We start from the raw sequence: 16,063 nt of genomic DNA on the forward strand, positions 1-16,063 counted from the left end.
TGCCTGGAAGGGGGCAACTCTGAGCATTCAACTAGATAAGAATAAGAAGGAGGCAAAGGGTTCAAGTCTTCCAAGGAGGAGAAAAATGCCCCTGCCCCCACCCTCCTTTTCATAGGAAATAAGCTGGACCGAGAATCCAGACCACTTGAAAGTGAGTCACTGCAGCCCTGATGATCTGGGCCCCTTAGATGTGACTGTGTGACAGTCTTGTGACCAGAGTTTCCAGCCTAAAGCGAATCCTCTTCCAGGACCCAGAAGTGACGGCATGAGTCAGAGCCGTGCACAGAGGTCAACATGTGGGGCTTTGGGAGAACTGCACCTCCTCTCAGCCCCAGGGAACTCCATCCAAACTCCATCCCAGGACATTCTATGTCTCCAGTTCCTTGAACAGGATTGTCCTTCATCCCCTAGTGGACTCTACCCTCTAACTCAAGACCCGGCTTGCATCTGACTTCCTCCACAAAACCTGAGGCCCCTCTGGATGGGATTGTCTTATTGCTGGGACATTACAGTGTTTGTGTCCTCAGAGGCTAGGGAGGCAGGCTTCCATTTTCCTGAAATGTTCAGAAAAGAAAAAGCCAGTGAACAGAACAGACAAGAACCACCACCGTATCCATGGGGCTGGGGTTATCGAGAAGGGTGAGAAGGGAGGTAGGATCTGGTTGTACAGCTGGTGAGGGGAGGACAGTCCAGGTGGGGAGTCAGCACAGGCGCATCAAGTGTCCATTGAGAATGATCTAGAGATGAAGAAGCATGGGAGAGAAGGAGGGGACAGATGGAGTATACGTAACATGAGAGCATATGCTTTTGTGTTTATGTTTCAGGCAGTGTGTGCCTTAGATGGATTATGAAATTAATTACCACAGTATCCCCCCTGAGATTAGGTACTAAAATCTCTACCTTACAGAGAGGCAAAAGAAGCATTGAGAATTTAGGTAATTTTCTGGCAATCATGTGGTGAGAGATTTGAACACTAATGATGAACCCCAGGGCCCTACTCTTAATCACTTGATGATCCCATTGATTATGAAGACAGGGTGGTATTTAATTGGTATGATTCTTTAAAAAACCATTTTTAATATGCACACTACTATATATAAAATAGACAATCAACAAGGGTCTACTGTAGAGCACAGGAACTCTACTCAATACTCTGCAATAACCTATATGGTATATGTAGAGCTGAAATCACTTTGCTGTACACCTGAAATTAAAACAACATTGTAAATTGACTATACCCTAATGTAAAATAAAAATTTAAAATAAATACATAATTTTAAAAGTGTCTTCATCTGGTATAACTAAAAAAGAAAAAGTTTACTGACTGGTTTTCAAAAAATCACATGATGGAGTATGTTCAACACAACCTTTAAATTCAGAGTGTTGTTAGGGACAATTTTATCACACAAGGCCTCTGATAATTCAGTGCATACCCCACGAAAGGCTTCCAAGAAACACTAAGAGAACTTCCCTGGTGGTCCAGTGATTAAGACTCCAAGTTCCCAATGCACGGGGCATGGGTTTCATCCTTGGTCTGGCAATTAAGATCATGCATGCTGCAAGGCACAGCCAAAAAAAAAAAGAACAAAAGATACACTAAGAATTCCTTTGATTCTGAGATACTGTGGGGCCAAGATGCCTGTAATTCACAAAAAGAAGGGCCTGCAAGGTCCAGTGAGGAAGGTGCATAAATTCCCCTTAAAAGGCTCAGTAGAATTTCAGGTACATATAAAGAACTTGGAGGAGTTTTGGGGTCTGGTCTGGAAAACTGTCATCAAAATCCAAAATATGGCTCTAGATGATAAAATTTCTCTGATAGATTAATGTGAATTCTTCTAGATTCAGCGCAAAGCCATTTCCTCTTAGAAAGTAGCTGATTATCATCTGCTGACTATTAAGCTACGAGGTACTTAATATCCCTTTGGGGTTTTAGTACAGCCAAGTCAAATCCAGCTAGCATCCTGTAACCCTTTCTCAAGCGGCAACATCACTTCTGGCCATCTTCTGTAACCAATCTGTTGCATCTCACTGACCTCAGCCTGGCTCAGGGGTACGACGGTTCCTGAGTCCCAGAAAATCCTACCTCTTACAGGAATCCATCAATTTCCCAAAAGAGAACAAACCTTTATTTTGCTTCCGGCAGTAGTTGGGCGGCCTTTCTTGTCAGCTTGCAGATTTTCCGGAAATAAAGACTTTATAAAAGGTCTGGAAAAAAAGAGAGAGAATGGATTAGCAATCAGCAAGTACCTCAGGGGCTGGAACACCTTCTTCCATAGAGAAGTGAGAATCATCCAGAAGCACAGAACCTTGACTACAGAATGGCCACTTGACTCAAAGCACAAGCCATCAAGTTAAAGATATAGGAAAATAAAGCAGTGGACAAGAGGAACACTGAGAAAGAATTCTAAGACAGAAACACCTTGGAAAATAAAATTGGAAAAATAAAATTTTAAACTCTGCCTTTCATGTTTTCCCACCCACTATTATTGAGACACACCTTGGCAGCAGGACACAACAGAGGGGGCTGAGTGTGAATTTGCTGAGTTAAATAAGAGAGGCCACAGCACGAGGCTGTGTGTGACTTGTCCAGATTCAATGCAGATTCTGCTTTGCTCTAAAGCAGGGTTTCCCAACCTTGGTGCTAAGGATACTTAGGATTGGATAATTCTGTGTTGGGACCCCGGGGTGGGGGGTGGTGTGTGCTTTACACATTAGGGGATGTTTCACAGTATCAGTGGCCTTTGCCTACTAGATGCCAATAGGCCACTCTTTCTACCATCCCTTCCTTCCAGTAAAAGACCCTGACGAACTGTGCTTTTGAGTATGAGCAATTTTAAGTGAAGCTAATTCACTAATGCTTTGCTGGCTGAATGTATCTTCATTAGGAAGTGTAACTGGGCTGCATCTGTTGATATGCCTGCCTCAAAGGGCACAGGGCAAGGACTTTGTCTTAGTCACTGCAATGTACCCAGTGTCTGGAACATGACCTCTACCTTGAACACAGTAGGTGCTCAATAAATAGTTGCTGACTGACTGACTGACTGATGGAATGAACGTGATCCATGTAAATTCCTCCTAAGTGACTTACTAGTAGTACTAATAGTGCTAGTGGCTCAGTTGTGTCTGACTCTTTGCGACCCTGTGGGTGTTAGCCCGCCAGGCTCCTCTGTCCATGGGATTCCCAGGCAAGAATACTGGAGTGGGCTGCCATTTCCTTCTCCAGGGGATCTTCCCGACCCAGGGACTGAACCCAGGTCTCCTGCATTGCATGCAGATTCTTTACCATCTGAGCCACCAGGGAAGCCCAAGTGACTTACTGGGCATCATGAATTTTCCAGGAAGTCTCCCCAGCAATAATCTACTTTTAACCTCATCAGATACAATTACAAATTTTTACAGCACATGTGTTTTCTAAACAATAGACCATGACTACACGACACAAGTTCAAGAGCATCAATAGCTCTTGAAGTTGGCAGTAATTTTAATAATTAAAAAAAAAAATCTCTGAAAGCATGTCTGCACCTGATTATCATAAACCCCACAAGCCAGGACTTGTGGTTTACCTGACCTTTTAAGAGCAAATAGATTTTTATGTTTTGAATGAAGACATCTCTGAAGTGAGGGGTGTGAGTGCCAAGGAAGTACAAGCCTGGGAAGATGCGGGCTGGGGAGGAGTGGAGGCTGGCGGGAGGGGTAGAGGATTAAACAGAGCAGAAATTTGAACTGTGGACCAAAAATGAAACTCAATTTTGCTTTCATAGAAGTCAGGCCCTTTCTAGAAAATAATCATGCTTGCAACTGTTGATTAAAGCAGTTAGCCCTGATATTATATCTGAAGTAAGAGACCAAAAGGACAATATTACTTGGAGGAAGCTCTAAAATTTGTAAAAACTGGAAGACTGTAATATTGTATTTGCCTGGCACAGAGACGCTTGATCATGTAAATGATGCCTGGCATCCATTACCCAGGACCATGGGGGACCTTTGCAGGTAACAGGGAAGGAAAGGACATGGCAAAGCTGGTCCTGACTGCTCCAGCAGCTTGCAAGGGGGCGGGGGGACGGGGGTGTTGTGTGGTGTTCCCACTGCTTCTATGACCATAGCTTAGTCAAGGTCTGGGGAGTTAAAATGGATCTCTGAGTGTCCTTCCCTGAGTTCTTGAGCCATTTCTCAAGTGCTTCAGCAACTCCATTCACTTCAGTTCAGTTCAGTTCAGTCACTCAGTCGTGTCCGACTCTTTGTGACCCCATGAATCGCAGCACGCCAGGCCTCCCTGTCCATCACCAACTCCCAGAGTTCACCCAGACTCATGTCCATCGAGTCAGTGATGCCATCCAGCCATCTCATCCTCTGTCATCCCCTTCTCCTCCTGCCCCCAATCCCTCCCAGCATCAGAGTCTTTTCCAATGAGTCAACTCTTCGCATGAGGTGGCCAAAGTACTGGAGTTTCAGCTTTAGCATCATTCCTTCCAAAGAAATCCCAGGGCTGATCTCCTTCAGAATGGACTGGTTGGATCTCCTTGCAGTCCAAGGGACTCTCAAGAGTCTTCTCCAACACCACAGTTCAAAAGCATCAATTCTTCGGCGCTCAGCCTTCTTCACAGTCCAACTCTCACATCCATACATGACCACAGGAAAAACCATAGCCTTGACTAGATGGACCTTTGTTGGCAAAGTACTGTCTCTGCTTTTTAATATGCTATCTAGGTTGGTCATTAGCATTTTTAAAAACTGAGCAACTGAGAATTCTTAGGACGATATTCCAAGGGCAAAGTTTCACAGAACCAGACTATTCCACTCATACATTACATGGCTATCCCAACCCAATCCCAGGATGGGCACTTCTTCTAGATGATACCATTGAACATGATGAAGTTGGAGACCCTGAAGGGCTTGCAGATGGCACTTAGAATGTGGGGTGGGATGTATTAAGGATAAGGGAGAGACTAAGATTGGGGGGATGACTATTTTAAGAAGTCAAATTGTCTAATGATAACTCAGACCTAACAGCACAAGGAAGCAAAATGCTGACATTTAAATGTCACAAGTTTGTCGTAATAATAAAAATCTGATCAAACCTCTGTGTCAGATAAGGCAAACACACTTACTGCTCACTGCTTTGCATAAGCTCGATCAGATCCATAAAAAGCACATCACGGTTCCGCTCACAAAAGCCATCCATGTCATAGGATACCTTGCCAAGAATGGAAAGAAATCAAATTTTATCTTTTAAATATTTCATTGAACAAAACATCCAAGCCAGCATGGCTATCTTTCACGGAATATGTATATTTTCAGATGTAACAAATGGGCTTTCATCCTGAAATGTCACATTAAAGCTGTGCGTGTTTTACCTGCTAGATGACTTAGCTGGTGATGGTCTGGAGACGCTGATTGCATACACGATCCAAAAGATACATCACCAGGCCCCCAGCTCTCACTATTACATAGTCCTTCTTCTACAGATATACGGGTGTGTAAATAATACACTGAATTCTTTCCCTAAATTTTAGCTAAGATGCAATAAAATGAAACTGTGCACACTAAACCACTGCAATGGGCCACGTCATCTGAGGCTTTCTGATTTCTCCTATGAATGGTGCTAGAGTTAGATCAATTTAGCTACAGCCTCATGCTCAAGGATCCTCCCTGGTTAACAAGAGATTAATTGGGATGAAGAGTGAGACCAATGAATTTCCACAGTACTGTGAAGTCTCCAAATATCATGACCTCAGTTTACTTATCTGCATATCACCAGCACCCACACAAAGCCTGGTAATGCAGTAACGCACAGTACTCATGAATTTTATAAAAACAAATCCCTGGTCCTTATTTATACTCCCAAGGAAGATGCGCAAGTAAAAAAATGCAGGCTTGCATAAGAGGCAAGACGAAAGCTCATTCCTTCAGCAGTTAATATATATGCTGATTCATGCTTATGTTATATAAGGGTGATTCATGTTACAAAACACACAGCAGTGTATACTATCTTTTGTTTGTCTCCAAATATTTCATAAGCCCCAAGTTGAATGAATGAATGATGGGTCAATAAAACAAAGCGAGGCAGATAAAACTGTATGGACACTTTTCAGTTGCCTCAGGAGAAAATAGATTACAGACCCAAAGGCTTAATACAGGTCATGTCCTCTTTGTTGAACCCCTGCTCCCTGGCCATACCTTCCCAGCGTAATGGTGAATAATGAAGCCTTGGTTCCAGCTGTTGAAGTGCTCATGGTTCCCAATCTGCATCTGCAGTTTCTGGAGCAGTGTCTGGTCCGCCCCCTCACCCACTGCGTGCATCGTGGCACATACATCATCCAGAATGCTCATGATTCCAGGAGGGTTCTGATGGGACCAAGAAAGCATAGCTCCAATTCACTGACTGTTCTAAAACATACCATGTTCATTAGGTCTTTCCATAAGCAAGAAACAGCTCCCGAGACTTAAGATACCATCTTGGAAGTCAGTCTTTCCCTTAGAGGAAGGATGCTATTAATAATCCCAAATGGGAGCCACCTCTTAGATCTAACGATGGAACAAAGTCCATTTTCAAAAAGAAAAGTTCAACTTCCCGAGGTTCTATTCAAAGTCGTACACAGAAAGATCATTATCTGCTCACTCTTATTGTACTAGGTTGATTTTTAAAACTGAAGAAAACCATTTTTCTTTGACCCCAATTCATTTCTTAATGTTTGTTTTCAGCTTGTTGCCCATATAGACATGGATAATACAGTTACATACTGGATACATTCTATTATATACCACTTTTTCTGCATAGCACTAGTTTATAAATAATCCTCCTGTTTTACACAGTCTTTATACTGATTATTTTGATGGCTATATTTCCCTGCTCTTGTATGGTATAATTTATTTAAGGACCGAATTCTCTACGAATGTTTTCACCATTTCCAGTTTGGGACTTTTATAAAAAAACAAAATAGTACTGTACAAATGTGTCTATGCCCTTTTATTTTCTTTTGAATAATTTCTAGGGCTAAAGTCCTAGAAGTTGTATAAATGGTCTGGAAGGCAGGGCCAATTTTATGTCTCTTCATACACTATGCCATCAACATAAGTGATAACTGTCTCCTCTTAAAATTCAGTAACGACTTCCCTTCATAAATTGACAATGTACTTATATACACATGTATATATTAACTGTAAGAATAAAACCCTGCTTTCACACATATACGTATAAGCAAAATAAATGTAATTGCTAAAACTCTCTGCATTGAGGATTTCCCTGGGGGTCCAGTGGCTAAGACTCCACACTCCCAATGCAGGGGGCCTGGGTTCAATCCCTGGTAAGGGAACTTGATCCCACATACCACAACAAAGACCAGGCACAGCCAAATAAGCAAACAAAAAAACTCCCTCTTCAATCAGCGCTCTCACTCTCTCTATTCTAATACAATGACAGAGAGAACAAAAACTCACTTAGTGTAAACCTTGAACAGTGAAGAGACACACCAGGCCGATACTTACAACTTTGTTTTCAATGAGGTCACATACGACTTTGTTATTAAAGTAATCAATGGGTGTCCATCTAATGCCTTCTTGCACATATTCTTCCTATAGGACAGAAAGCAGGAATTCTCATTATGACTCAGTGAAGACCAGCTAGAGTTCAGCACAGATGGATATCACAGGCACATAAATCATCAGGAAAGAAAAAGCTGGCTCCCTTCCATAAAAACTAGCAATACTAATATTTTCTAAGAGGAAGAGGAAAAGAGAATTTCATTGCTTGGTAATTTTTATGTTTGGTTAGAACCATATAAAATTGCTTCCATACAATTGTTTTTGACATACAAAGATGGCAATTAAAAATGGCTTAACCCATAGGTCCAGTTATGAAATAATCTCTTTGAACTTAACATAGAACAGAAGTACAGATTAGCATCTAGGTACTTAAAAGGAAGGCCCCTCATTCAGGTCAGTTGCTCATTAAACATGACGAACGCCATCACACTCTCCTGGTGTTCCTCGTTCCTCATCAATCTTGCTTTGTTAGCATCCTTTGCTGGCTCTCCCCTCTACCCCTGATCTTTATATGATGGGGGCTCTCAGGGCTCAATCTCCCAGCCTTGTTTTCTCAACCCTTATTCTCTAGGTAATTCCAATCAATTCCGTCGCTTAAAATAATACCTATAGGCTAATGACACCTGAAAGTGTTTCTCTAGTCTAGACTGGCCCCCTGAGATCCAGAGTCACATATATTTAATACTGGAATTTCCACTCAGAGGGATAGCAGCCCTCTCGTATCTACCACATTCAGCAGTGCTCTGGCCCTACATCTCTCCATTGTCTCCAACCAACTGCTCTCCTCCTCATCTTACCATTCAGTAAACACTCTCCCCTGTCCTGTTATTCAAGCTGCAAAGGCAGGAATCATCTGCAACTCCTCTTTCCTCAGCTAATTACGTTGAGAGGAAGTCACACTGACTCATTCTACAAAATATATACCAAATCTGATCCCCTCTCATCACGTCCCCACCTCTCCTGCAGCCATCACTGTCTACGCCTCACCATTCTTGCTCAGTCTCCCCGGGAGTCTGGTTTTGAAACTTCTACTCTTGTTTGTCCTCCCCTGCCCCAGCCTGCCCTGTCTAAGTGCATAGAGTCAAAGCCAAATGGCCAAAAACAAATCAGATGGCATCACACTCTACTAAAAATCCTTCAGTGGCTTCTCATCATACTTCCTCTGAAGTCTTCGCCATGCCCTACCAAGTTCCTCTGTGACCCAACCTCTGCCTTCTCCCATCTCAGTCTCCACCATGTCCCCTCTTGGGGTTTGGCTCTAGCTATTCTGAGGAGTGGAAGAATTCCAGGGCAGAGTTTCCTAGGAAAACTATTGATCACTGGTGTTCCTAAGCAGACACATGAACACTTCCATGAATAAACATTCTTCAAACAGCCTCGGATGTGTGCAGTGGGTTGAATGTGTCCCCCAAGATTTTGTGTTCATCTAGAACCCCAAAATGTCCAGAAATAAGATATCTGGAGATACCCTAAGCTAAGAATCTATCCTAGCTAAGAATCTCATAATGAAATTATCGTGGATTTAGGGTGACCCCTAAATCCAAAGACTGGTGGCTTTGTAAGAGAAGAGAGAATGAGATTTGGACACAGGGAGAAAATGGACACATGGAGACACAGGCGGAGACTAAAGGCATGCTGCCCAAAGGCAAGGAATGCCAGGAGCACCTCGAGCTGCAACAGGCAAGGAAGAATTTCCCCTATAGTCTCTGGAAGGAGTGCTACCCTAGCAACATCTTGATTTTGAATTCTGGCCTCCTGGACTGGGAGAGAAAAAAATTTCCATTGTTTTAAGCTATCTGGTTGGTGGTACCTTATTATAGCAATCTAAGAAATCAAAAAACAGTAGGCACCAGAATAAAAGGGAATTTGCCCTGGACTTTCAGGGGGTAGTATAAACAAGACAAGTACCTTAAGTCCGAATTTAAATACCAGCTTTGTTAAAGACACATTTATTTTTATGTTAGATTGGGAGCAGAGCAAATCCGAGAAAACCAAGTTTTCCTTTGGAACACAGTATATTCCATAGGCAATTGGGGTTGGAATAGGTTTCCATTTGCACTTGGTCAGTGAGTCATAAAGTAGTAAAAACAACCAGTCATAAGTCCAACTTCACAGCATCATTTACTTACAGAGAAAGAAAACGTAGCAGATGGTGTTTATACTTCAGACTAAAATGTCACAGTGGCATATGGTTTTTCTGCCTGACTCTATTAAGTACATTTTCTAATAAAAAAACTATAATCTGAACCTATTACCAAAAGAGAGACATCTATACCCCTCGAAACAAATTAGAAACAGAACAAGATGAAGGAAGAGGGACTGCTCACCTGTTCTGCCTTTAATGTGAGTTCAATAAAAATCTGCTGTAATTTTTCATTAACAAAATTGATACAAAACTGTTCAAAGCCATTTTTCTGAAGAAAAGAAAAAGACAAAGTGTTACTTTTATGTAGTTGTTTCTGCAAAATCATTTTAAAGTCACTTTTTGAGTGATTTAGTGAAAAGGCTTAACGGAAATGTTGGCAGCATCAGTAGAAACAGCATAGTTTATATTTAGGAGATACTAATTTAGTATAGGTACATGAAGAACTCAAAAAGGCAAAAGTGAGCCACAATGATTTTTTTTTCATTGCCTAGAATTATTTCTTTCAAGCCAGGTAAAAAGCATTACCCTTCTTTGTCTTCAATTACTCAAGCTGGTCTTACCTGAAATATTTCAAAGCCATAGATGTCTAGGACGCCAATGTTGTATTCCTGGTGGTCCTTCTCCATTGCTTTGTTGATAGACTAGAAGAAAGTAACCAGCATGGTAATTAACTCCTTTCACATTCATATTAAAAATGGGCATGCATGGGGATAAGAAAAGCAGATACTACTGCCTATGGAAACAGAAGCAGACAAGAAGACAGATGAACTGCCCCTTAAAAAGGCCTCAATGCAATGTCAAGTTTGTGGGAAAACCACCAGAATCTTAAAAAAAAAAAATAGCATGGTAGAAAAAAAAAGTTTGCTTCATGATGAAAACCATTCATTTCTGGCAGAGCTAGTTTTTCTCAGGAAGTCTTGAGAATTAGAAGAAAATATCTTGGATGAGTGAAGTAAAACCTGTTTCACAAAAAGAACCAATACTGCAGAATTTGTAAATCTTCTTTCCATTAACCCCATCCAGTATAGTACAGGCATACATAAGAGATACCGTGGGTTTGTTCCAGACCACTGCAATACAGCAAATACCACAAAAAGGGAGGCACCCCCCTTTTTTGTTTCCCAGTGCATATAAAAGACGCTTATACTACACTGTATGTAGTTTATTAAGTGCAGTCTTTTAAGTAGCATTACATATAAAAGAATGTACATACTTTAATTAAAAATTACTTTATTGGTAAAAAAAAAAATGCTAGCACCTGAGCCTTCAGCAAGTCATAGTAGTAACATCAAAGATCACTGATCACAGAGCACCATCACAAACATAATAATGAAAAAGTTTGAAATATTGCCAGAATTACTGAGATGTGACAGAGACATGAAATGAACAAACCTCAGAAAAATGGCTCTGATAGGTTTGTTCAACAGAGTTGCCACAAACCTTCAATTTGTAAAAAAAAAACAAAACACAATATCTACAAAGCACAATAAAACAAGGTACGCCCTGTAGTCAATTAATGATCATCTAACATAATATGGCAGGAATGTCAACAAGACAGTCTTTATTCTCAGAGGCAACTTTGGACAATAATGCCATTAGTTACTACTAAAGTGACGGTAATGAAAAGCAACTTTACATGGATTCAACATTCACCAGGCTATGGGAAGGGCTTCCCAAGTTTTGTTTCATTTAGTTCTCGTTACAATCCTCTTAATGACACTGATAACATCATAATGTATAAACCCACACGGGGATAAGAGGAAGGGTCTGGAATTGAACTTAAGTAGTATGATGATTATATCTGTGTTCTTGACCACTGTGAAAAGAGATGTGTAATCAATGAAACAGATAATGATAGGAGGGGGGGGTGTAGGTTAGAGGGGGTTGGTCAGGCCTGCAGGGGCGGGAGGAATGTAAGAGAAAAATTCCTGGGGGTTGAGAATAACTAGAGGAATTTTTAAGTACCAGAGTTGTTTTCCAGGCAAAGAAAATGACAATCACCTTTTATCAGCCAACAGGTAATGATGGATAGCACTTAGCCCAGCACCTGGCAAGGAGTCAGGGCTTAATAAATGTCAGCTCCAATTAGCATCACTTACACAGGGCATCTGCCCCATTACACCACAATCAAGGGAGGACAGAAAGGAAATAAAGTGGGAAGGCCAGCACTGGAAGGTTCACTGAACAGAGACAAGAGATGTAGGTTTTAATCCCAGTTCGGCACAACCCTCCTGCTGAATGGCCTTGGGTGAAATCACCAATACTCGGGGCTAAGATTCCCTTGTCAATATAATGACGGGCCTGGACAAGTTAAAAGCATGACTAATGTTTTGTATAACCCTGACCTTCCTAAGCAATCTTACCATTAATATAACCATAAGAAGTACACAGAATATTTACCCTATCCTGCTCTGATCTACTCAACCCTAAGCACACAAAGAAGGCAATGGCACCCCACTCCAGTACTCTTGCCTGGAAAATCTCATGGACGGAGGAGCCTGGTAGGCTGCAGTCCATGGGGTCGCTAAGAGTTGGACACGACTGAGTGACTTCACTTTCACTTTTCACTTTCATGCACTGGAGAAGGAAATGGCAACCCACTCCAGTGTTCTTGCCTGGAGAATTCCAGGGACGGTGGAGCCTGATGGGCTGCCGTCTATGGGGTCGCACAGAGTTGGACACGACTGAAGTGACTTAGCAGTAGCAGCAGCAGCAAACACACCCAACAATACTTTAAGCCTTATAGATGCTGCCTGGAGTGAAACACAGACTTTCTAGATCTAATGGCCAGCCTATTGTCCCCTGACTGGGATTCCCCTGGGGTTCTTTCTGGCTAGAATATATAAAAGGTAGAGGAGTAAAATAGCTGGAGCTCTGCCAAACTGAAACTTAAAACTGAAGTCGCTCAGTCGTGTCTGATTTTTTGCGACCCCGTGGACTGTAGCCTACCAGGCTTCTCTGTCCATGGGATTCTCCAGGCAAGAATACTGGAGTGGGTTGCCATTTCCTTCTCCAGGGGATCTTCCCGACCCAGGGATCGAACTTAGGTCTCCTGCATTGCAGGCACATGCTTTAACCTCGGAGCCACCAGGGAAGCCCAAATTACCTGGGTTTAATTCCTAGGTTTATCACTTAACAGTGGTGTGACCTTGGGGAAGTTCCTGAACCTCTCTGTGCCTCAGAGTTAGCTTATATGTTTAATAGAGATAATAAGACCTAAGTCACAGAGTTATTATAAGAATTATTCTTTTTCTAAAAGACTTAGACCAGTATCTGGCATTTAGTAAGTGCTATCTAAGTGCTTGCTATTATTATTCTAACCATTTACAAGCTACAGGGATTAACACAGACTGTCACTGGCAGTGACAGTGCTGAGAGACTAATTTTCAGAATCTATAAGTTATATACATATATAAATATGCATGTATATGCATATTTAGATATAATATCTGTATGGTTACACCATTATTTTAAAAGTCTGTGGTAGTTCAAAAAATATATCCAAAAAGTCTTTGACATTCTTCTCCCCCCAAAATTGGAAATTAAATCCTCTGCTCTTAACTGTGGGCTGTCCTTAGTGACTTGTTTCTAATGAACAGAAGCTGACAGAGTGGCAATATTTGAGGCCAAGACTAGGACATCAAAATCTTTGCAGCTTCTTCCTTGCTCTTTCTCTTACTCAGTCTAGGGGAAATCAACTGCCATGTTGTGAGGATATTCAAGCAGCTCCAAAAAAGATGCCCATGTAGCAAGGAACTGAGGCATCCTGCCAACAGCCATATAAAGACGCCACCTTGGAACCAGATTCTCCAACCCTCGTCAAGCCTTGTAGTTCTTTTATTGTTTTTTTTTTTTAAGCCTTGTAGTTCTAATCAGCATCTTTTTGCTCCCTCATCCCTGAGTCAGAACCACCAAACTAAATCACCCCCAAACAGCTGACCCATAGAAACTGTGAAAAAATAAATGCTTACTATTTTAAGCCACTAAGTTTTGGGTTAATTTGTAACATAACAATAGATGACAAATACAAAATTCCAAACCGTTAAGCTGAAAGATTTACGACAGTGGGCCTCCTCTTTTTCTGGTCTGTAGTTCTGGCTTTACTAAATATTTGGTCCACAAGAAGCTGTTACCATATTAGAGTTTTGCTGGACAATACTAGAAGTAAAAGTGGAAAAGTAAAAAATGGTTCCAGTGTGAGGATAAAACATGGAGGAGTGAAGTGATGATCACATAAGGAATGAGCCAAAACGTGAAAACAAAGCTCTGAGATGTTTTACTCTTTACGTGACATCAGAATATGAAGCTCCAACAATGTCAATCTGTGTTTACTTACATCTACCAAGAAATCAAAGACCCGGGAATGCAGGGCCTTGGCAAGTGCGTCCCTGGTGTAACAGGCTTGCTCTACGTTGAGGGTCACGTTGATAGACTCCGACTTGCCTCCCCACTTGCTGTCCATCTGCCGGCTTGTGAGCTTTTCTTTCAACCGGTCCTGGTTGATCCCCAGGAGATAGGCAGGAAAAGCCAAAACTATACAAAACAAAACAAAACATGACTGTCTTTCAGATTTTTAACAATTCCTCTCACAAATACACAAAGACATGTGTGTGTACACATGCCAGATACCAACCACCATGAGCCTCCAAGATCCTTCACTGTAATGAAGACTGCTTATCAGAAACCTCACACACATCCATCCACTTTAATTTTCCCCAATTTTTCTATTACATGAGTCAATTCCTATGACGACCAAGACTTTCAATTATACAAATCAGTGATCCAAGAAGGGTGGCAAATCAATCCCCCCTACTGAGATCACAGCCAAATGCCTCAAATGGACATCTTTCCAAGACTGCAGCAAGACAGCCTGGAAGGAACTAAATGAAGCAACATTTTTTTGGCTCCAAATACTGTTTTTCTTCCTTTTTGGTACAGTGTTTTCATAGAATCATCATTCCCAGCTTGAAGCACCTGATATCATCAAACTTATAATGATAACAAATCACATAGTTATTGAGTAAGCACTCAATACCACGTGTTGGGGTACTGAAGACAGAGGACAGAATATAAAATACTTAAGAAATCTTGAAGACAATTTAGATGGGGCAAAGATAGTTTACTAAATAAAGAAGCCTACAAAAAGCTGAGTATGTGACAGGGACAGACAATAAAGTCCTGGAGGAACTTAGGACAGTGAGAGATTACTGTTTGCTGGGGTGGTCAAGGAAGATGTGGGATTTGGTGGGGGGAAGGGGAGGGGCCAAAAGGCTGAACAGAGTGTGTACAAATGCAGAGGAAGAAAGAAGAGGGAGAGAGGGGAGTGGGATGTGCAAAGGCAAGGACGCTGGGTAGGGCAGACACAGCTGAGGTGAGCGCTGGCTGAGATGAAGGCCAAGGCAGGTGATCAGAAGATTAGGATGAATTCTAATGGTGGAGTTGAATGGTAGGGGATATTTGGTCTGGAGTCAAAGAGGGCTGGATGGCTTCTAGAGACAGATGCTACCAGCTCTCCCTGGGGCACTGTACAAGCAATGGAGGGGATTGTAGTAGTCACATCACAGATTAAACACCCCACACTAAGGACATGCAGCTGGCACAGCTTGTGGTCTTCAGATAGAAAAGGTGAGGTTCTCAGGGCTCAGCAAATTGTTTCAAGCCAAGAAACTCACCAAGAGGGGGCCCAGGATACAAACAGGTTTTCTTGACTTTTTGGTCAAAATACTCTAATATGAATAAATGACAAGCATGAGATCCCTGGACATGAAAGAATGCTCAGATTTTTTTCCAGTACAAATGAAAGATTTTTATGAACACAAATCAAAATTCTGGACTTGGATATGACTTCTCTTTTCTGCATAAAGTTTTGCCAAAATTCTCTGATAAAGGGACTTTTATTAAAGACCTTATGATAATGCTCAAAAATCATAAAGCTCCCAATAAAGATAATCTGTTTGAATTTCACAGATGGCAATGGAATGTAACAGGCTAACATTTCTCAGTATATATCTTCCAATGAGATGAAGTCAGTGAAAGCATTTTGAAAAAGGGCAATGCCAGAACAAGGTATTTATCATCTATGTGACTGTTCCATAGAAATGCTCTGACAGGGAGGGGCTTCCTTTTTCAAAGGGCATGTGAACAAAATTAAACACACTAATTTGCCAATGGCCAGTTTCTTTTAAGTTTAGTTTCACCACACATATGTTTAGGAATCTGGATGTGTCTTCTGCCAAAATGAAAATTACCTTGCACAGAACAAGGACATAAGATGCCTGTAAATCACATGTGCAGCTTTGCGTGAGAATCAAAAGACACTCACCAAAGTGTCTGACACCGAGAAGACCTTCATTAAGGAGAAACTACAGTGTTGAT

At 41.6% G+C, this 16,063-nt stretch overlaps 1 protein-coding gene across 4 annotated transcripts in view; it reads right to left on the bottom strand.

The window, feature by feature from the left end:
- Window positions 1–16,063, bottom strand: part of MYO1E (myosin IE) — a 221,232-nt gene that overhangs the window by 55,591 nt on the left and 149,578 nt on the right. For all 4 annotated transcript variants that reach the window (XM_010836828.1, XM_010836830.1, XM_010836827.1 and 1 more), the window contains 7 exons: window positions 14,025–14,221; window positions 10,249–10,329; window positions 9,870–9,956; window positions 7,486–7,572; window positions 6,178–6,345; window positions 5,109–5,194; window positions 2,124–2,205 (listed from right to left, as the gene is read on the bottom strand). In XM_010836828.1, coding sequence (XP_010835130.1) covers window positions 2,124–2,205; window positions 5,109–5,194; window positions 6,178–6,345; window positions 7,486–7,572; window positions 9,870–9,956; window positions 10,249–10,329; window positions 14,025–14,221 — 788 coding nt within the window. The remainder of the gene's footprint in view (window positions 1–2,123; window positions 2,206–5,108; window positions 5,195–6,177; window positions 6,346–7,485; window positions 7,573–9,869; window positions 9,957–10,248; window positions 10,330–14,024; window positions 14,222–16,063) is intronic.

The sequence above is a fragment of the Bison bison genome, unplaced genomic scaffold (genome assembly GCF_000754665.1).
Source record: "Bison bison bison isolate TAMUID 2011002044 unplaced genomic scaffold, Bison_UMD1.0 scf7180017864066, whole genome shotgun sequence".
Lineage (NCBI taxonomy): Eukaryota > Metazoa > Chordata > Mammalia > Artiodactyla > Bovidae > Bison > Bison bison.